This window comes from Rhopilema esculentum, chromosome 21 (assembly GCF_057945365.1).
Source record: "Rhopilema esculentum isolate cy_ngs chromosome 21, ASM5794536v1, whole genome shotgun sequence".
Lineage (NCBI taxonomy): Eukaryota > Metazoa > Cnidaria > Scyphozoa > Rhizostomeae > Rhizostomatidae > Rhopilema > Rhopilema esculentum.
In genome coordinates, this window is record NC_142835.1 from 6,241,975 (window position 1) to 6,265,263 (window position 23,289).

General features: G+C 37.8%; 3 protein-coding genes across 3 annotated transcripts in view; 1 reads left to right on the top strand and 2 right to left on the bottom strand.

The window, feature by feature from the left end:
* The window catches only part of LOC135684297 (uncharacterized), a 23,578-nt gene extending 333 nt beyond the window's left edge, over positions 1–23,245 (top strand). Inside the window, exons 2-8 of the mRNA XM_065199805.2 lie at positions 1,953–2,183; positions 12,771–13,938; positions 14,379–14,805; positions 15,132–17,846; positions 18,704–18,970; positions 19,227–19,757; positions 20,514–23,245. Of these exons, the coding sequence (XP_065055877.2) occupies positions 13,012–13,938; positions 14,379–14,805; positions 15,132–17,846; positions 18,704–18,970; positions 19,227–19,757; positions 20,514–20,890 (5,244 nt within the window). The 5' untranslated portion in view covers positions 1,953–2,183; positions 12,771–13,011 and the 3' untranslated portion in view covers positions 20,891–23,245. The remainder of the gene's footprint in view (positions 1–1,952; positions 2,184–12,770; positions 13,939–14,378; positions 14,806–15,131; positions 17,847–18,703; positions 18,971–19,226; positions 19,758–20,513) is intronic.
* On the bottom strand, positions 2,212–6,565 carry LOC135684307 (bile acid-sensitive ion channel). The gene has a single exon (XM_065199826.2). It carries the CDS (start codon positions 5,928–5,930, stop codon positions 4,506–4,508), a length of 1,425 nt encoding a protein of 474 aa, XP_065055898.2. The 5' UTR covers positions 5,931–6,565; the 3' UTR covers positions 2,212–4,505.
* On the bottom strand, positions 9,051–10,556 carry LOC135684312 (bile acid-sensitive ion channel-like). The gene has a single exon (XM_065199830.2). It carries the CDS (start codon positions 10,554–10,556, stop codon positions 9,051–9,053), a length of 1,506 nt encoding a protein of 501 aa, XP_065055902.2.
* Positions 23,246–23,289: the final 44 nt, after the last annotated feature.

Here is a 23,289-nt window from a genome sequence, read left to right on the forward strand (position 1 = left end):
CCCACTTTCATGAAGTTTTTCATTTGTTCTGAAGCATTTCAATGTAGAAAAATGTTGCAGCTTAGTGGTAATTGAGGGTTGCAACTTTTATCTATCAGTAGTGAAATTTAGCTGAGTGATCATTAACCTATATTTCATTTAAATAGTTTGCAGGAAAATAATTCATGTTAAAGTATCAAAGTGTCTAAGTTAAGTGTCAAAGTTTAAATGTTTTTTTACTTTTATTACCATAAAAGCTCTATTAAGTCTCCAGAGGGTTTATTTATTTCTGTCAGTCCTAGAGGGGGGCTTGAAAGAGAGGGGGCTAATTAGAGAGAGGGGGCTTATAAAAAATTTGAAGTAAAAATTATTATGAAAATATCCTTGTATATTATTTTGTTATAAAAATGTCTTACAAATGTTCTCAGAAAACTTCCCTGGCAGCTTTGAAAGTCTAATAAATCAATTATGAGGTCATCATCTTCATCAAAATCACTAGGATCAATTGATCACCCTGGGAAATCTTCTAAACAAATTTTGACTGATTTTTAGGTGCACAAGTAAGACTTTACATGGGCCGTACTTAATGCACACATTTTTATTATCATCACACCCATTAAGAGACCCAGTAAATGCACATGTTTTCCATGTTTGACAGCAAAGGCTAAAAAGAGGGAGGCTTAATAGAGAGTGGGGGCTTATTTTAAGGTTTGGTTTGATAAGGAGTGGCTTAATAGAGAGGGGGCTTAATAGAGAGGGGGCTTTATAAAGAGAGGGGGCTTAATAGAGAGAGGGGGCTTAATAGAGAGAGGGGGGCTTAATAGAGAGAGGGGGCTTAACAGAGCTTTCATGGTATTTCAACTTGTGCATAAGTCCCAGTTCCTGTGGATGTGTCTTCAACTATCATTTTGAAGCAAATGAATACATTTTTAAGCATTGTTGCAGTATCAGGAGTATTTAGCTGCTATTGTTCTTTGGACATGCCCAATAGCTAACCCCTTTTGTTTCAATTCCTTATCCTAAGGGTGTCCTCTAACAAATCTATCTTGCCTACAACACATTTATTTCAATAATAAAGATACCGATTATGATTCAAGCAAATATGAATTTACTAAGTTTGGTGAAAATTGCACAGCAGTTATAAAAATTGTCATTCACTATTGCTGTTAAATTTTCCTATGCATTTCATTTTTGCCTGTTCAAGGCTTTTGTTTTTTTGGTATTTTTTTAATGTAATGAACTTAGAGAATTGGAATGAAAACATGTGAACAGTTCCAGGTATCTTTTTAGAAAAAGACCCAAATTAAAAGCCAACACAGTTTTTAAGCAGTGGCACAGCAAGGGGGAGGCAAGAGAGGGTGGGCGCCCCAAATGACAAACATCTATTTCAAAAAGGGCATTTTTGTGCTCAAACTGGTGTGGACCTCTCAATTTTCCTTGTTTAACTCACCTCCCACAATCTGACCACCCTGGCTATGCTACTGTTTTTAAGTAATTTGCCTCCAACAATGTCAGAGGGTAAGTTTGATGGAATGCAGACAAGCAAATTAGTTAATCATCAATTCCCATCTGTTTGGGTGTAATTGAACATGTTTGAGAGAAATTTGATGCCATTAACATTTTGTATGTATCAGAAAAATGTTGAAGGATTTTTCAGAAAGGATTAGGTTTTTCAATCTTCCTGAGCAAACATGAAAGAACATCACTTAGCCATTGGCAATATATATACTTTTGCTGAGTTTGTGCCGAGGACCAAGATTGATTGTAACCTCATTTGAAAGAAATCCTACTTGAATTGTTTAATTGCTGAGCAAGGGCTGAATTCATCTGTTTGATGTATCATTTTACACCAATATCTTGAAAGCCTACAATCAAAGCAAAGTTGCATTTGGATAGAAACCTCAAGAGGAAAAAGGTTGGGATATAAGTTTCCAAGGTGATTATCTTAATTATATTTTTGCTGAATATTGTAGGATGATGTTTCAATGGTGATGTTGAAAAACAGAGAGTGACCTGAAATAAAAGTAGACAAGCTGAAATTTGATCCTAAGCTTTGTGCAATGCCCTTCTGTTTGGAACAAGAGTTAAATTGGAAATTTTGTCTATCACTACAAGCAGCTTGATGCTCATAAGGAGTGTTGAAAGGCTGAGGTGGAACTGGAGGAATGACTGAAGAGAGATCGTTCAGGAGCATATTTGAGAAGGTGAGAACAAATCTAGGGAGAATTATGGTAGATTTAATCACATATTTTATGAAAATGATTAGAATTTAGTTCGGGTGATTATTGTGAGTCAGATTGCAGCTTTGCTCTGCCTGTGTTTAGAAACTAATTACTGAAAGCTTTCAAAGGACATAGTGTTATCAAAAAAATTTATTTGTGTCTGAAATGTTAAACAATTGACGAAAATCAATTTTAAATGCCATGAAGACATATTGCATTGGTCTAACAACAAATTGCTTTCTTTGCGGGATGGCCTGAAATTTTTCCTCAAGGAGGTGCAAAAACAACTTAAGCTGTCTTGCTGTATGTGTTGGAAAAGAAGGCTATAAATTTCGTAGTGGTGTCTACAAGAAACCCAAATTTGCTGGGAAATATATTTGTTCGATTATCTTCAGCTAGATTGTTGCATTTAGTGACTTAAGTGTACAATGTAAAACTCGGTACATCTAAGAGATGATGACAAGTTAAAGCAACATGCATGCTTTCATGGACGCGTTATGGAAAAGCTTCATCCAGGGACAGACCTTTCAAATCTGGTGTTCTCGGTAAACGCAGTCTATTTATTGGTAGTTTCGTAGAGGAAAACTTGTAAATTAACGAGAGAAATACGTTATTGCGTGTCCAATGTATAGTTACTTTGCCCACAGGGGCGGATCTAGACGTTCGCACCGTTCGCACATGCGACAGTCAAACTTTTAAATTTATGCTAAGAATCCGTCTCGAAAGAGGTTTTTCCTTAACAACAACATTCTCGCTTATTGGCAAATTTCCAATTTGTGTTTTAAGTGTATTTGCTTGGGAATTATGCTTTAGTTATATTTGACAACTGAACACCGTGCAGGAGCAGGAAGATCCAAGGTCTGAATCATGCATGATTTAAACCTGGCCATAAACACAAGCAAAATCTTAAACACCATCTCTAATTCAATCTCGATCTTGATTCAATCTGATTCAAATCTCAAAGTATCCTGACTGAAAAACAACAGGGTACCAATGTAGTTAGATTAGGGTATTTCGGTGCACAGTATGATTAGTAGCACGTTCGCACCGATTCGCACAGCTTTTGTTTTAAAATATTTAACCAATGAAATTGCTAGATAGTGCGAACTTCGGTGCACAGTATGTTTTTTTAGTAAGGTCGCACCAATGGGCAAAGATTAATCCGTCCTCATTGCGTGCTTGGTACAGTTTTGAGCTTATTTATGCTTGGCATGGGGAATTTTTTCACTGGCGAGAAGGAATTTTGTGTTATGGAGTCGACTGGCTACATGTATAATGAATACGTTAAACCTGGTAATTTGGAAGACAAAGGTCGCTAGATTTTCAGAGTAACATTCGACACGGGATGTTTTCAAGTTTCGACATTCATTACCTCCTTCATGGATCAAGGGCCTACAAATGTCAAAATGCCCTGGACTGGGGTGATACCTGCGATTTGGCCCTGGCGAATAAATAATGTTCAGGACGTTGGCAGAGTGAAATTTTTAATTGGACAAAACTTTCAAAGTGAATCTTTTCAATGTGGATTCTCAGTTCCTTATCAGCTTTCAGATATTTCCGGGTAAAGTTTACTTGCTTGGGTATTCCCCTGAATTCGAAGGGGTTTCTTCGGAGTAAAATACATGTTTTCACGCTGATTTGGTTTAGCTATTAAAAAATACTAGTTATTAGTGCAGGTTTTTATGAATATTTGTGTACATTTGTTCTATTTTGTTAGTTATGAAAATTCATTGTAATGATATTTTTCATTTTTTGCGTGGCCTGGTTTGTCATCGTATACCATAAACAAATCCAGAGAGACGACTCGAATGTTTGCCTGATTATGAAAGGAAAACCGTGTCAATACGTTTAAGAATTTCAAGTTGTTTCTTGCTTTACGCTTGGCTAAGAAACAACACAAATGATTCTGTAGTATCAATTGAAAACTCAGATAAGGAATAAACAACAGTTTGACAACGTTCTAAATAAAGCCAATTTAATGTGCGTGTCGATTGCTCAAATGAGAAAGGGGCGAATATCCTTAAAAACTATGGGTGTGGTCAAGAATGATATTTCCGACCACACCCTTGTGTGCGACAGTCAGAATACTTTCTAGATCCGCCCCTGTTTGCCCAGTTGCACTTTCTAAATGATCAGTGCTTGCAAACAGCTACATCTGAATCCTATTAAGTTGGGCCTTCAAAGAGAATACGAGAATAGTCTGCCTTTGCGAATGTCCGACTTATCTGGGATACAAGTTTTAGTCGAGTAAGAGAGAAAAATCCCACAGAATTGAAAGTCAGTACGACTTATTAAACGGCGGGATTATTTGGAGTAGAACTTAACGGGATACAACTGCATCGTGGAACTTTTTATCGTATTTGTTTTCTTTGGCTCTTTCCTTGTATGTGAGACAGCACTACCAAACAGCTTTTTGATAATTATTCCAGACAGCCAAATGATTTCTACGACCGAAATAACTGACGAACCAATCAAAAGCCCCATCAGTCCTCCGACTTCACTGAGCAAATTTGTAATTCCGTACAGCTCCTCTTCGCTTAATTTTGTCTCCAACAAATCTTGGTAGTAGATTTTAACTTGAGAAAACCGCTTTTGCATATATTGTAACGTCATGTTATCAGACGTATTCGCCATTTTAGAGAAATCATCTTTTAATGATTCAAATTGAAACATTCGAGGCCAGACGCTGACAGAAACCATTCTGGGAAAGGCGACTTCATAACAAGGTTGAGGACATTGACAGTCTTCAATTGGTTGTCTCCTGTACATATCGCTCTCGCACAATATCTGTGTGGCTGATTTGTTTGGCTTCATAATGTCTCCGCATTCCTCTTGCAGTTTCAACTGAAAACAAGATGAAATGCAATTTGACCTCGTGTACCTCCCACCAATTAATTTGTACTTTGTTGTTTCGGATGTGTGGCATTTTGATGGGAAGGGGTGCTTCTTTCTACTGGTTGTCACTCTTTTGATGACGATCTCCGTCAAGTAGCCAGGTGATATGGTAATGCTTGACGACTGATCCAATGATACCTCAGTATTTGGGTCGTGTATCTGTACGAGAATACCACGTCTTTGGTCATCAAAACGTGATAAATTCACCATTTCTGAATGATAAATGTCATTAGGGTCAGAGAAGAAGATCATGTCCAATCCTTTGCCACCCCCTGAAACATTCTGCTGTGCTTTGCCGTTTTTGTTAAATGTGAAACACGGATATGCACCGTTTGATGACGTAAACTGGTCTGGGAACCCTGGCAAATCTTTTCCACCAAATCTAAATGTATCTTTGAAGCCACTAAGAAACATTCTACACGCTTTATTGAATTCGATATCTTGACGTTCTGTAGATTTACTGGTTGTAGCATCACTGCAAATTTTGTTGTCCATTGGAAATTGTTTCACTGGAATGCCCGAAAAGCGATCGGAATTGCAAACAGTGACTGCTGGGAAAGGCAACGGTTGTACAACGTTTGATTCCCTTTTAATATAAACCTCATATTTCTTGTAGTCAGTCACACGTTGATATATTAGCCAAATTAAAACACCCAGTGCTCCGCTCAGTATCAGAAACCAGAAGACTTTGAAAACCCAATTCTTAGAGTTGAAAATTCGTGGAAAGGCATGAACTGTCAAAGATTCAGCAGCGTTTAAAACTGAATCATCCTCTTTAGTGGTGTTTTTTTTGTGGTCCTCTGCGACTGATATCCCATTTTTATCGACAGGCATTTTGGACTGATTTCTAAATTGACGATAACTGAAATCTATAATCACGATATCACATTGAAGTATACACAGGTGATCTGACACTTAATAACTATTGCAGGCAATTCATTTTACGACATCTATTCATATTGGAAGATTTTTTCAATCTTTATCAGAGTCTGTTGTATATTTTAATTGCACTATTCAGTATCCCGTCTTACGTGCAAACCCTCTTTATTGAATACCCTATTTTCTTGATTGACGCAGCTTAACCTACAGTTGGTTTTCATCAATACCCACTGATTCCACATTCACTTGTCGGCAGGGCTCTTGTTGCATACATACACCTGCTTCACTTTTCAATGTAAACCCTGCATCTCAAGTGATTCCGATAACCTCGTTCGTGACCTGATATATCTTTCAATTGACATGACAACGTCTCATCAAGACAGCGCTCCTAGCGTTCAAAGATATTTAGTGGTCTACAGTTTTTGTACCAACAAAAATCTCCGTATATATGATATACTTCTCAGGCAGCCTTTCCACTAGCCCGGCTTAAAACAACAACGGGTGAAAAGTTATCCGTTTTTGCGTTGCGTTCCCACTAACCCACTAGAAAAACGGACAAGTTTAAAAACGGGCCTCCAAGTGAATCATTTTTTTACCCGGGTATCTTTTAACTCATCTGTGGGCTAGTGGGAATGCCAAACCCGGGTAAATTTAGATCCACCTACAACAACAACAGCAACAACAACAACAGCGTTATAAAAAAAATTCAAGGACTGCTGTTGAAAAACTGACTTCTCTCACAGCTGTGCGTCCTTCAGTTTCAATTTAAATAATCTAAATCTGATTTATATAAATTGTAGAGGGCTAAGGACACATTTTAAGCCTTGGTACATCTTGACCCAGCTTAGTGGAAACGATCAAAAACGGATTAGAACGAGCTCAAACAAACTGGCGTTTCCATTGACTCACTTTAAAATGGGTACATTTTAAACCGTTTTTGTTTTAACCCTGGGTACATCTTAACCCAGCTTAGTGGAAACGATCAAAAACGGATTAGAACGAGCTCAAACAAACTGGCGTTTCCATTGACTCACTTTAAAAACGGATACATTTTAAACCATTTTTGTTTTAACCCTGGGTACATCTTAACCCAGCTTAGTGGAAACGATCAAAAACGGATTAGAACGAGCTCAAACAAACTGGCGTTTCCATTGACTCACTTTAAAAACGGGTACATTTTAAACCGTTTTTGTTTTAACCCTGGGTACATCTTAACCCAGCTTAGTGGAAACGATCAAAAACGGATTAGAACGAGCTCAAACAAACTGGCGTTTCCATTGACTCACTTTAAAAACGGATACATTTTAAACCATTTTTGTTTTAACCCTGGGTACATCTTAACCCAGCTTAGTGGAAACGATCAAAAACGGATTAGAACGACCTCAAACAAACTGGCGTTTCCATTGACTCACTTTAAAAACGGATACATTTTAAACCATTTTTGTTTTAACCCTGGGTACATCTTAACCCAGCTTAGTGGAAACGATCAAAAACGGATTAGAACGAGCTCAAACAAACTGGCGTTTCCATTGACTCACTTTAAAAACGGGTACATTTTAAACCGTTTTTGTTTTAACCCTGGGTACATCTTAACCCAGCTTAGTGGAAACGATCAAAATAGGATTAGAACGAGCTCAAACAAACTGGCGTTTCCATTGACTCACTTTAAAAACGGGTACATTTTAAACCGTTTTTGTTTTAACCCTGGGTACATCTTAACCCAGCTTAGTGGAAAAGATCAAAAACGGATTAGAACGAGCTCAAACAAACTGGCGTTTTCATTGACTCACTTTAAAAACGGATACATTTTAAACCGTTTTTGTTTTAACCCTGGGTACATCTTAACCCAGCTTAGTGGAAAAGATCAAAAACGGATTAGAACGAGCTCAAACAAACTGGCGTTTTCATTGACTCACTTTAAAAACGGATACATTTTAAACCGTTTTTGTTTTAACCCTGGGTACATCTTAACCCAGCTTAGTGGAAACGATCAAAAACGGATTAGAACGAGCTCAAACAAACTGGCGTTTCCATTGACTCACTTTAAAAACGGATACATTTTAAACCGTTTTTGTTTTAACCCTGGGTACATCTTAACCCAGCTTAGTGGAAACGATTAAAAACGGATTAGAACGAGCTCAAACAAACTGGCGTTTTCATTGACTCACTTTAAAAACGGATACATTTTAAACCATTTTTGTTTTAACCCTGGGTACATCTTAACCCAGCTTAGTGGAAACGATCAAAAACGGATTAGAACGAGCTCAAACAAACTGGCGTTTCCATTGACCCATTTTAAAAACGGATACATTTTAAACCGTTTTCATTTTAACCCTGGGTACATCTTAACCCAGCTTAGTGGAAACGATCAAAAACGAATTAGAACGAGCTCAAACAAACTGGCGTTTTCATTGACTCACTTTAAAAACGGATACATTTTAAACCATTTTTGTTTTAACCCTGGGTACATCTTAACCCAGCTTAGTGGAAACGATCGAAAACGGATTAGAACAAGCTCAAACAAACTGGCGTTTTCATTGACTCACTTTAAAAACGGATACATTTTAAACCGTTTTTGTTTTAACCCGGGTAAGTGGAAAGGCTGCCTCAGTTGATTAGTTAAAGCAATATACTTGTTCCCGGAGCGATTTTCGGAAGAAATACAGTCAGTGACAAACCATTCAAACCTTCTGTTGTCGGGAAAGGCAGTCTATTTATTTATAGATATGTAAGGCTGAAGTATCCGAAGAGAGAAATCTTTGAAATTCGCGTAAAATTTAGATTAATTTCAACAGAATGAATTGAACAAGTTTATTTGATTTCCGAATCTTTGGCAGAAGAATGCCATGGTTGCATGACTGAAGTTTCGGGAAGATACAGTCAGATATACGTATGCAATGAATGTGTTTGAAAGCTGAGTACAGCAAAACTGGCAATGCAAAAAATCTGGCATGCAATGATTATATATTGACGGGGTAGCTCTCTAAACCTCCAAGAAAAATTCCTCTTTGCAAACAGAACTTGTGATATGTAGCTGAAGCCAGATTGCTGGTCTTTCTACGTCTTTCTCTTTATCTAAACGGTCTGTTCGAGTCTTCGACTGTAAGCCAAACCAGGTGAGTCGATCAGCTCTTTGTAGTCAACTAGTCCAGTTGCATTTACTAAATGATCAGTGCGATTGTATACAACTATGTCGGAGTTTTTTATTGTACTTATTTCCTTTAGCTCTTTCTCTGTTTGTGAGAAAGCGCTACGAAACAGCTTTTTGATAATTATTCCAGACAGCCAAATGATTTCTACGACTGAAATAACTGAAGAACCAATCAAAAGCCCCATCAGTCCTCCGACTTCACTGAGCAAATTTGTAATTCCGTACAGCTCCTCTTCGCTTAATTTTGTCTCCAACAAATCTTGGTAATAGATTTTAACTTGAGAAAACCGCTTCTGCATATATTGTAACGTCATGTTATCGGATGTATTCGCCATTTTAGAGAAATCATCTATTAATGATTCAAATTGAAACATTCGAGGCCAGACGCTGATAGAAACGATTCTGGGAAAGGCGACTTCATAACAAGGTTGAGGACATTGACAGTCTTCAATTGGTTGTCTCCTGTACATATCGCTCTCGCACAATATCTGTGTGGCTGATTTGTTTGGCTTCATGATGTCTCCGCATTCCTCTTGCAGTTTCAACTGAAAACAAGATGAAATGCAATTTGACCTCGTGTACCTCCCACCAATTAATTTGTACTTTGTTGTTTTGGATGTGTGGCATTTTGATGGGAAGGGGTGCTTCTTTCTACTTGTTGTCACTCTTTTGATGACGATCTCCGTTAAGTAGCCAGGTGATATGGTAATGCTTGACGACTGATCCAATGATACCTCAGTATTTGGGTCGTGTATCTGTACGAGAATACCACGTCTTTGGTCATCAAAACGTGATAAATTCATCATCTGTGAATGATAAATGTCATTAGGGTCAGAGAAGAAGATCATGTCCAATCCTTTGCCACCCCCTGAAACATTCTGCTGTGCTTTGCCGTTTTTGTTAAATGTGAAACACGGATATGCACCGTTTGATGACGTAAACTGGTCTGGGAACCCTGGCAAATCTTTTCCACCAAATCTAAATGTATCTTTGAAGCCACTAAGAAACATTCTACACGCTTTATTGAATTCGATATCTTGACGTTCTGTAGATTTACTGGTTGTAGCATCACTGCAACTTTTGTTGTCCATTGGAAATTGTTTCATTGGAATGCCCGAGAAGCGATCGGAATTGCAAACAGTGACTGCTGGGAAAGGCAACGGTTGTACAACGTTTGATTCCCTTTTAATATAAACCTCATGTTTCTTGTAGTCAGTCACACGTTGATATATTAGCCAAATTAAAACACCCAGTGCTCCGCTCAGTATCAGAAACCAGAAGACTTTGAAAACCCAATTCTTAGAGTTGAAAATTCGTGGAAAGGCATGAACTGTCAAAGATTCAGCAGCGTTTAAAACTGAATCATCCTCTTTGGTGGTGTTTTCTCTGTGGTCCACTGCGACTGATATCCCATTTTTATCGACAGGCATTTTGGACTGATGTCTAGATTGACGATAACTGACGTCTAGAATCACGATATCACATTGAAGTATACATAGTGTCCTGACACCTAATGATAAACGCAAGCAATGCATTTATCTGCTTCAATTCACAATTGAAGATTTGCGAGGCCTAATTTAGAGTTCATTGTATTTTTGAATTACTCATTTAAACATCCAGCTTTACATCCACCTTCTCTTTATTGAATATTTTCTTTTCTTGATTGAGGCTTCTGTTACCTACAATGAGTTTTCATCAACACCCCACTGATTCCCTATTCGCACATCTGTAATGTTCATGTCGCATGCAAACACCTGTTTTGTTCTGGAATGTTTACCGCTTTTCTGAACTGATTCCGAAAACCAGAATATCTTACCGCAACATTCCCTTGATATATCGCCTAATTAGAAACCAACGCTTTCGAGGCACAGTCTTGTTGTGAGCATAGGTACCCACTCATCTTTCATAGTTTTATTCAAGTATTAATATCTAAGATATTTGTATATTGTATTTCGAGCTTAACAATATAAAGCTCAAATTTATCTCCTTGGAGATTCTTATTCCACATTGGCTAACAGTAAATTATTGCGTATTTGTTATTTCAAATGTTAGCATTTCACAGAGACATTTGGCGTGATATTTCTCCTAGCAAACGTTCTTTGATTGAAGTGGAGGAACCTTGCATTTTGTGACCCCATCGTATTCATTCGTTCATTTTCATTTTCATTCTTTTCACATATTTTATGTACAAACTATAACATCAAATTATAATGATAAAACCCACAAGAATGAAAAAGCTGCAGTCCTATAAAACTTAATGATTGCTGCTCCTTTAGAGAGTAATGTTTTGGTGTTTTCAGATGTGTCAGAAGTGCCTGTAGCTCACAAATCTCATCAGGTGTTTAGTATTATTTGTTGAGTAGTAGGAAGATCTAAATTAGCATATGTCCCATAGGCTTTCAGGTCCCAGAGTCTTTTCATAATCTTATAGGTCATGACATTCCGCTCGTAACGGAAAAGATTTTCTACGTTTAATCAAGAATTCGAGCAGCTATCTTTTGGAAGTTCCCATGGTTAAATTTTTTGCTAATGAAGTTCAGAATGAATTTTGCATCCGCTTTTCATTAAGCTTTCATTTCTATTGTTCTTTTTCTTTGATTACAAGTATTTGACAGCATTTTGCTTGAAATAAACACCAGTTGCATTGATTAGCTGGCATCGATTTCGTTCACATGATTTGTAGACCTGCGTCACCTAAAGGTTCTTCACCGACACCGACGCCTATTCCTAATCCACCATATATATGCATTGATGTTGAACTTCCCAAAACACTCAAAAATCCTGAAATCTCTATTTAATGATGTCATGAAAATCTCTTAACCTTATATTTTAACCACTTAAAAATGTTCATTATGTAACTGAAGCAACCAGACGACTGTTACAAAGTGATTTTGAACTTGTCTTGACGGAGAAATTCAAACAAGATGCCCTTGAGGATTACACTCTGGTGTAGCATGATAACCAAGCCTCGATTTCAAAGGAAATATTTCCGTTGAAATCAGGGTCTGGTTATAAGCCTGTTTTTAATGATTTTTTTATTTCGAAATTGAATTTTCTTTAACAGAATACTATAAATTGTTTCTAAGTCTACCAAATCACAGTTTCGAGTCTGAATGACAAAATCGCTCTGTTTTGTCAAGGCGAGAGTAATTTTCAAACATTTTTTCTTCCACGTTTTCTTCTGGGGGGGGGGGGGGGTAGGTATGTTTTAAGTTGTTCTTATTTATGGTTTGTAAACTGTGTATTTGGCAGACACAGAAGATTAGGGAGAAAGACTGATAACCCTTCCAGGAACATGCCCTGTTTCAGGTGAAAATTAGAAGTAAAACAAAATTTTGTTGAAAATATTCTCCAAGCCACTGAAAATGTCCTGCAGAATTGTTATATAGTGGTCTTAGGAACAATTTATAGCATGTTTGTAATTGTCGAAAATCTAATGTTGGAGTGAGAGCAATATTAAGAACACCGAGCCTCAAATTGTCCAAAAAATAAGAACATCGAGCCTCAGAAAAGATTATCTGGTTTACTACACTCTTTTAAAAAAGAGAGTGTAGTGTTTTGTTTCCGTGGTGTTTCACTCCTTGTTGCTATTTATTGTAGTGACCATTGTTGCTATTTGACGCCAGATTTTGTTGCATCAACAGAATACCAACCCGTGAATGCGTTGTGAAATTTGACGTCACATGAGTTGAGATTCATCAAAAGACGGTATGTGTCTTTATTATTTGTTGATTGTTGCTTATTAATTGCAAACATTTTGGCTATCATACTGATATATCCGGACGGTGCATGTGTTTCAGAGTCTCCTATTGAAGATGAACTCGACGATACCTATGAACTTGTTGTACTACAGAACCGATTAAATGGTTATGGTTGGCATTGAAAATGCAAGTGGATAGTTTTAAAACTTTGATATTTAGCTTAATGTGTTTCACTTTTTTCCGAATTAATGGGGAGTTCATTGGCACATATTTATGTCCCAAATCTTGGGTGTCGCAGCAATCAATTTGCTGGAAAAGTTTCAACGAATCAGACTATTGTGGTGCAGTAGAAACTTGCAGCTTTTATGGGACCAGTTTGTCAAACACAACATCATCTTTTGTTGCAAACGCGACGAACGACTTTTGGACTTACGATAACTTGTTTATACAGGATACGAAGAACAAATCGTGCTATACCAGGAACAACTCCACTTTGACATTCTGTCCGGTTACATTTGTAAATGGTTCTCTTGGGACCTCAAATTGCGCTGACAATGAGCGGTACATATGCCGGTCAAAATCCAGAGAGAAAGAAATAGGATTTGGAAATGGCATAATCAAGAATAAAGATTTATCGAGTTCGACTTTCTACAAATCTGATTACGAGCCTATCCCATATCAACCTTGGTTTGCAAGGTTGAGTCAACCTTACGTCGTTGGCACTGCTACTCAAGGCGGATGGTGCTCATTTAACATATCTGGTGAAGAATATTTTGAGGTCAATTTTGAAGAAACAATTCTAGTTACAATGGTCGCAACACAAGGCGTTCAAAGTAGGGATTGTGACTACTGGCTCACATTCTTTAATGTGTCGTATTTATCTCCTTTAAATGAATGGATTGATTACTCGGATAACGGTACAGCTAAAACCTTTACTGGGAATAAAAATGGCGACGATATTGTAAATGTAACATTTTCGGAGCCTTTTCTCTCCCGTAAGTTGCGCGTTCTCCCAACTGGTTCAGGTGACAGCTGTTCAGCTTCTGGAAAGAGATTTTGTCTGCGGATGGAAGTTTATGGCATTAATCTGAGGTCGTTTGCAGGGAAAGAGGTAGGCTTGTGTATCCATTTGTATTTGCTGTTTGTTCAATATTCTTTTACTCTGATATGTGTCTTATATGTACGTTCAATATTCTTAACTTTTATGTATGTTTTTTCTCACATGATAAGATAATTCCATAGAATTATGAAACTCAGACTCTCGGATCTTAATAACTACAGTCATATTGCCTTGTGCTAGAGAAAGAGTCTGCTGCATTGCCCCTTGGTCGTTCCGGCCTCCCTGAGTTCAAAGTTCAGCGGTAGTTCGCTTTCCATTTTGAAAGTGTCAAAATTCTGCAGGAAAAGTTTGAAAATGATATAAATGATGTTTTGAAACGAACTTCAAAAGTTTCTCTGTGGGAAAAGAAACTTTATTCCGTTCAATCGACGTTTTGAAATGATATTTTTATCTTTGCTTATTTAAATGTTTATCTCTTTTCTTTTCCCTAGGTAACATTGAAGCAAGAAAATGCTAAAATCACTCCGTTTACTGACAAGACCGTTTATGATTCGCATATACATTGGCCATCGTCTATTTATGCGCTGCCAAAACCAAAGAGTGGTTGCCCAAGAGGCAGTCAATGGGATTACGGTTATCTTTTGCATGACGTCAAAATTATACAAAGCAACAACAAATCTTTGGATTCAAGCACAAATCTGCTGAATACGGTTTCTTCTCGTTTCTTCGTTGAAGAGTTCTGCACGAAGACTGTCCAGATGGATCGGCAGGGGACCTCATTTCCAGCAGGCCAGTACTGTATCTACAAACTTGGCGAGCAATGCCCGTTGGGGTTTCAAGCTGGGAGCATACGATTTTTTGAAAATAGCTCCAATTGGAATTCTTCATGGAGTCATTCTTATGGAAATTCTCCAAAAAGTGAGTTTATCAATCCACCGTCTCTTTTCTGCGTTCTGCTAATTTGCTCAAATTGTCCCGTATTTACTTTTATACGAATGTACTTCAACAAATATCTATGATACTTTGAAACGAAAACATCAAAATTAATAGTTTTTAATGATCAGGAAAATAATATGTTTCAAATGTTAATCTAGATACGTGGTTATAAAGGCCAAAAGTTATCTCAAGTTACTTGATGTAATGGACAATATGCTATAATAATTTCTATAAAATCGTCCAATGACACCCTCAACAAATTCATCAGAGTTTATTTATTAATATTGTCTTGTTTTCATTCTTCATAGCCCAGATCAACTATAATGCAAGTGACGTCAACTGCTGCTTCACAGAGGTCTTTTACTGTTGCAGAAATGACACATCTTCTGACAAACTGCAGCTTCCATCGTCAATGCCATTTTATTTGATTCCATCGACGAACACATGCCCAGAAGTTGAAAATACGCAGAACTCAAGAGAGCATGTAGATATTGAAATTGGGGAAGCTCATTTTGACCTGTATAGTGTTGGCTTTGGTTTTCATCCCTTTATAGTTTTACTTACTACAGGTCTAGAAAACAGAAATGTCATGCGATATCATCTCTGTTACTACGAGCCACTGGTTACAAATTCGACACACGTTGAACTTTTACTGGAACCTGAGACTTGCGTTATCAATGCCAACTACGCACTTGATTTACAAATATCTATGCTTTTTAACGACAGCTCGATTCAGTATGGAGAATATTCCGTTGTCAGCTATAGCATTTCAGTTGCAGCGAACTGCAGTGTTTTTGCCACCCAAAATTCTTTCAACTCTACAAACGGTATAGCGCTTTATGGTGGAAGTCTTTGTCCTGGCGAGGATTGCAATTTGCGTGTGAATGGAATGCTAGAAATTAAAGGAATGCTTCCATCAAGAAAGATCGTAAATGCCTCCGTCAATTGCATTATATTGTCAAACACAAATATCTTGATTTTTGTTGACAATGAAACACTTCAGGCTTGGCCTTCACTTAAGACTGAGCTGCTTCTTCTTCAGACAAAGTTAAATACTCATTATGTTGGACCCAAGAGAAATGTCATTTTGTCACTATTCGCTTACAAGCATGCTTATGATGTTGTTAAAAAGCTCAGGGACTTCAAAGATAAAGAAAAAAGCGACCCTGACACGTTCCATAGTATCATAGCCCCAAATGCTGGTAAAATAAGCACAACTTTAAGCTCGTTCGCAGGTATCTACAACATTCCATTCTTGACAGGACAAACTAATGCAGACCAAATCAATGTCTTAAACGAAGTGACACTCCAAATAGATACCACATATACCAGCGGATTCTACATAGCCTTGAAGAGCATTAAAGAGATCAATATAACAGAAGTGGTAGTAGTACGTTCACAGAAACTTCGAATCACACCTAGCCTTGCATGTTACTTGATGAAGTTCAGAATCGCTGTTTCCAAGGATCTGGTAATGTCTGAACGTGCAAATGTAGCTGATATAACCAAAACACTAACAATCTTATCAAAAAAGAAGACAAATATTTATTTTATTGTAGACAAAACAACATCCGCTAACCTATTTGTAGCTGCAGTACAATTAGGCATCAGCCCAAAAGACGGATATACATGGATATCTGGCTCAAGGACTGGCACATTTGAGTATGGCGTTGGCTCGAGGTTGTGCTATAAATTGAGGCCAGTTAGTTGCGGTGCAGCATTTAGAGGTGTTATGGTATTCAATGGTTATTCGTCTTTATCAGCAGCACCTCTTGCATCATACATAGAGGATGCCACTGTAAGTATTGACTCTGTTTCTATGAAAGACAAAAACAGTGGTCTAAATGCTTTATTGCTCAAAGACATGATCCTAGATGGGGCTGAATCCATAAAAGAAAGTATTCAAATTTTGACAAACAGAAGTGAGACAATTAGAACTGACAGTATGATGTCATTAATTCAGGAACGTAAGCTACAAAGACTGGTAGGTTTAAGATATTTTGCCAATCAGAGTGAAGGAGCTCATGACAATAACTCGCTCGCCTGTCAAATTGGTTGGACAGGGGCAAATTGCAGCCTCCCTCACTGTGTAGACCACCACTGCTCATTTGAGAAAGGCAGATGCGTTGCATTTGAGACCTGTGAATGCTTGCCTGGATTTTACGGCAAAGACTGCTCTGGAATTTGCAAACGCAGATGTAAGCATGGTGTTTGTAATGATGGGGCATTAGGTGATGGCACTTGTCTTGAATGCAACTGGCTATACGAAGGTGTGTATTGTGACAAAGCCACGGTACTTCAAGCATTGGTAGCATCTTGTCTCGGGACTTTAATGGTAGTTATAATTGTTACTTGCTACCTTTTGAAAGTTTGCCGGCCGAGTCACAGCAACTTGAACGTTGGAGACAATAATGAAACATATTGGATTGTCGACTGGGGTGCGTTCACTGAGTTCGAGCAGCAGCACCTTGACAAAGATATGGTTGTAAGGCACTTGTCAGAGAAGATGAAATACACTCATTATTACAAAGCAAAGCTAAGAGACGAGAGTGTATTTGTAACCTGCTGGAAGAAGAAGCCAATAAAACTGTCTCTTGACATTAGAGTAGAGATACGGAAGGTTAAAAAGCTGGATCATATAAACATTGAGAAGGTCAAAGCTGTCTGTCTAGGCCCTCCATTTGTTGCTATAGTAACAGAACTTGCTAGCATGGGAAGTTTATATGACACCCTTCATGCTGAAAATGTTGATGTGCCATTGGAAATCAAGTATGCTTTCATGGAAGACATTTGTAGAGGTATGATGTTTCTACACGATAACTGTGGATTGACACATGGTAGATTAAAATCAACAAACTGCCTTCTACACAAAGGCTGGAGAGTAAAGATTACTGACATAGGCCTACCAAGTCTACGAAAGAGCCTCGAGAGTAATATCAATTCGAAAATAACGAGAAAATATGGCTACTATAATCAAGATGCTAATCAACAGAAGCAAAACACAACACCTGTGGATTTCAACAGTAAGTTTTATGTGATTCATTGTTTCAGATATTGATTGGTCAATCACACGATCAACTGTGTGATTGTATCATGATAAATCTTATCGTATCAAGGCCAAGACCTAATCGGTTTCATATAGTATCGAACGACTATTAGGTAAGGAAACGACGTTTACATCTTGGATGTCAGAGATTTAGGTTTTAATGTAGCACGAAAACTGAGGAGGAGGATGCAATTGTAAATGGCAGCTAGACTTTTCTTTTGAAGCTTAATGGAGGGCTTTTAGTCTTGATAGTTATCAATATTTCAATATAAGGAAATGTGGACTTAGTTGCAAGTAGAGCTTTACTGATTATTGGCTGACAAATTCGAATCAGATGGTAGATATTAGAACAACATTGGCCTCATCTATGATTCCTTCGTTAGTTTTTTAGATATCTTTCCTCCACAAGAATGTTTCTACTGAGGCTCCGTGGATGAAACGATCTTAATGGGGGCTGATATTATAGAAAATGTTTGAAATTTGCGGTTACTACCTTTCCGATAAGAGGTGACGCGAAATAGTTGTAAACAAGGGCCTAGTTAAGTGAATTCCATTTATCTCTGTGCAATTCCCTTTCATTAATTCTAGATCCAATAAAATGCTTTCCTAACCATGTAGTTCCAAGCTTTGAAATGAATTTTTCAGCTTATTGAAAGAGCAAAATAAGCAGATAGAGTGGATTTATCACAAGAGTTTATAAGACAGAAGCAGTCTGTGTCCACAAGTTGAACGTTAAAGAAATTGATTCTAAGCGTGTTTGAACGGTTAAGAGACAGTCTTGCTGGCCAGAGATAAGACTGGATGTATACTATAATCTGTTATTCACTTTTACAGGCCTTTTGTGGACCGCTCCAGAGTACCTGTCACCTGCGATTGTGAACATTGATCAGATTGGGCACGTTCGCTTTGAAGGTGACGTGTATAGCTTTGGCATTCTAATGGCGGAAATCCTGACAAGGAGACCTCCGTACAGTGAAATCAAACTAATGTCAGTTCAACATATCATTGAAGCGGTTGCCCATCTAAGAGAGCCAATGGTTGACCTCGAGGTGATCAGGCCTGGTTCCCCTACAGCCAGGCAAGATTTGTTATCACAACAAGGTATGTTATGACAATTCAGCTCAAATTGCTTTACCTTTGCCCTTTTAATTCCCAGGAACATATCATCAAGGTAGCCTACCAATATTCATTTTAGCAAGAAAACATTGCTTGATTTAAAATACTGAATGGTATCTAGTTTTTGGTGGTGATTCCCGTCAAGTTTGTTTATTTAGATTTTCTCAAGCCCATTATTACTTCGCTTCAAAATTTGTTTCAAAATCACAATTTCCCTAATTGTTACAATAATTCATTTTAGCAAAGATCATGCGGCCACGTGTCCAATTTCACGACTTACCGAAAGAAGAGCCAGGCAAAAGCATATTAAAAGTCTTACTGGACAGTGCCTGGTCAGATGACCCGGACGTGAGGCCACCATTCTCTCACATCAAATCTGTTTTGAGAATAATTGCACCTCTGAAAGGTGACCAAATGGAAAAACGGGCATTTCTGCTTGAGAAAGAAACGGAGACATTAGAAAAGTACATTTCGTATGATACTAGAATGTTAGAGAAAGAAAGAGAGAAGGCAGATGACTGGCTTAGAAGATCCGTTCCGTCTGATATCTACATGACAATTCGCGACGGAGACCAGTTTGATGCCTCGTCACTCGAGTGTGTATCCGTGGCCTCATTCCAGATAGAGGACTTCCAAGAAATTGTATCTAAAAGCGACCCAGATGAATTGGCTGGTTTGTTGGATTATATATTCAAATCATTTTCAGCAATAGCAACGAAACTGGGATTAGATTTCGCAGAAGTCGACATGACATCAAATAGTTTTATCGTAGGTAAGACAATGAGCTTATATAGTTTTATGTTTATATACTGACAATGCCAACTGCATTCATACTAGCTACATAATAATTCTTAAGCATTACATAGAATAATACCTATAGTTTTCTTTGTGCTAGTAAAAAAATCGTTCTTTTTGCCCTTGAAGATTAAAACCGAATATTCTGGATAACCGTTAACGTACATATGCAAAGGACTAAAGAATCACAAAAACAACGAAACACCAAAAATCCAGAAGCAAAATGTTTTTCTTCTCGTCAAGTGCAATCGTGGTTTTCCACCTGATTTGGTTTGGTATTGCGCCTGAGTGAACGCAATTCTGATCATGTGCAATGTTTATCTTTTTCCTCCGCCGTAAACGTGCGATCATTCCACGTCTAAACCAGGCGCACACTAGAGCATTTTTCTTAGCCAAATGCCACGAATGACAATTTCCTTGAGCAAAACGCTCCCGTATGCAGCGGGAAATTATAGAAAATTCATGGCAAAAAGTTTCCAATATCAAACAATTTTTATAAATTTGTTCACTAGTGATACACTTTGCTTCTCGTGTGCGGCGAATGAAGGCATCGGCTTTATCATAGTCCTTCGATCACCGCACACGTGATGCACAGTTTTTTGTCTGGCTATCGCATTGTGAAGCTCCCCAACTGAGCATCATCGTGTTCTACAACCAAAGCATGCATAGCTCTGATATTTAGGATCGATCACTCTGCAACAGGGCGATTAATAATAATCTCCGTTATAAACAGTTTCAGATGACCGAAATAGCGCAGTCGAAGCAGAGTCTGTTGTCATATACTGCCTCAATGTTTTGAAAAGACTGAAGAATCTGGAGGTTATATACAACCCCAGCCTGAGTCTGCGGTTTCGTGTAGCAGCACACTGCGGCTATGGGGTGGCCGGTATCATGCGAGATAGTAGTGAGACACTCAAGTACAAAGTGTTTGGAGATGTCATAAAAACGACGATCAAGTTATCGAGAATGAGCAAGTCTAACTGTCTTTTAATAACGGAGACGTGTGCAAGACTCATCGAAAAAAATGACAAAGTGAGCTTGGTCCAGAGATCAGGTACATTTATCGACTCTGGTTTCAGTTTAAAAACATACTGGGTTATTTCCACGTAATAAACCTATAGGATTTTTATTACAAATTAAAAAATCATTTTCGTCATTATTTATGTATAGATTGTTGTAGTTTGTTTATGATATCGAGTTCTTAAAGATCTCTTTTTCACATTTTTATTCTGATCCTATTTCATTTAAGTGGTTATCAGTCCACAAAGTTTCAATCGCCTTCCTTCTTTGCTGAACCTTCGATGATTTTATATTGCACCATGTCAAATGCTAGCGATTCGCTATCAATGGAAAGATATCTTATGGCCTAAAACGTTTAACTTCTCAAAACTTTTTCGAATGGTTTTAGTAAAATTAAAAGCATGTCAAATTTTGACTGAGATTTCATGATACGGACGTTCGGAACTCCTCCAGAAGACAAGGTTCCTGCGCATTGTCCCTTTTGTCTTGATCATTTATGGATCAAAATTTTCATACCGCCACAGTTTGCTCAACTTTCCCGTCAGACATGCTAGTTACGAATCAAATTAGCCTTTGGTATGTTTGTAAGAAGAGCCACTCAAATAATGCCAGTAGGTGATGTAAGAGTGGCTCTTCAACGATATATGTAATTAGATAAATTAATTTTTACAATGATGATGATGATGATGATGATGATGATGATGATGATGATGATGATGATGATGATGATTATGATGATGATGATTATTATTATTATTGTCATTATTATTATTATCATTATTATGACGACGACGATGATGATGATGATGATGATGATGATGATGACGATTATGATGACGATTATGATGATGATGACGATTATGATGATGATGACGATTATGATGATGATGATGATGATGGTGGTGGTGGTACCGCAAAATTTGAAATCGCTCCGTTTTCGTTGATGAAAATGCAGTCCGTTCACATCTATCCGTTTTCAAATGAATACGATTCAAATACGGTGAGTCTTCACACTGCTCCAACAAAAACGCTGATGGTGGCCTCATTATTGAGAAGAGGCGTTCACGAATCCTCAACACACTACACAAACACACTCGACAAATTAAACCGTTTTCATTTGCGTTTTCAAACGACTCCGCTTTCATAGCAGAGTAGTGTGAATGCAAGGCAAAAATGGATTAGTTTGACTACGCTTTCATTTCAAAACGCAGTAGTGTGAATGAGCCTTTTGTTTGATGTAGACAGATTCCAAAGTTAAGAATCGTGTTCATTTTCTCTTTTGGGGTTCAAAGGCAGACGTGCTGTAAAATGCAGATGTATGTCTTATACTTTGTCTTGCCACCCTCCGTTTTGCTAAAAGAGGCGATGATTCTTTTCTGGTCTTGGAAATCTTTATAGGCCCATTTAGGTGCAAAATGCCGCTTCTGAAAAGTTCGAAATGCATCAATTTTTATCGCAAGAAAGAGATTTCCGAGATATGCTAAATGTATCTTTTTTATCGCGAAATGGTTGGGGTGTTCAAAATATGCCAGTTTTTGTACCACAGAAGATGATTTCTGAGTCGTCCAAAACGTGGCAAATTTTATCGAGCGAGACAAATTTCTTGAGGTGTGCAAAATTTGCTAATTTTTATCGCAAGGAGCAGGTTTCTAAGCCTGTGCGCAGATTGCAATCTACAGGTTTCTGAGCTCTGAAAATTTGTCAATTTTTATCGCGAGGCAGACTATTGAGGTGTGCAAAGTTTGTCAATTTTTATTGCAAGACACAGATTTTAGAGGTATATGATATTTTTAAGTTTTTATCTCGAGGCAGATTTTTGAGCTGTGCAGAATTTTTTAATTTCTACGCGCGAGAGACAATTTTTTTAAGTGTGCAAAATTTTTCCATTTTCAGCGCGAGGGATAGTTTTTGAGATGTTCAAAACGTGTCAACTTTCATCGCGAGAGACAGATTTTTAGATTTGACAACTTTTATAGCGTCAAATTTCTTGAGATGTGCAAAATTTGTCAACTTTTGTCGCCAAAAACCGCAACGAATATGTTCATTCAGACTTCCATGTCATGGCACAATACACGAGAGAAAGCTGGATTATAAATGACTGAGAAACAAGATGACCTGAAACAAGATAAAACAATTGCGGCTGAGAACCTAACCTTTAGGCCCTCTGAAATATGAAAAGGGGATATTTTCAGGGATAACGTGGTATTGTGCATACTGCAAGGAGACTGGTTGTTTGGAAGGCATCACTGCCCACAGGGGATTTCTAACGTAAAATATGCGGCTGCTCACTGTCTGACAAAGCTGCAGATGGTCCAATTATTGCCAAATATTCCCTGCTAATGACGTCAAAATGTTAATAAATAAGAATAAAATCTTTGCAGAAGCGACTAAAGTTTGACATAATTCCGTAACCAAAAGTTGGTGACCTGAGACAAAATTTAAATGCAGGTTCAGATCCGTTGTACGAGCGAGTACGCGTGCAGTATTAG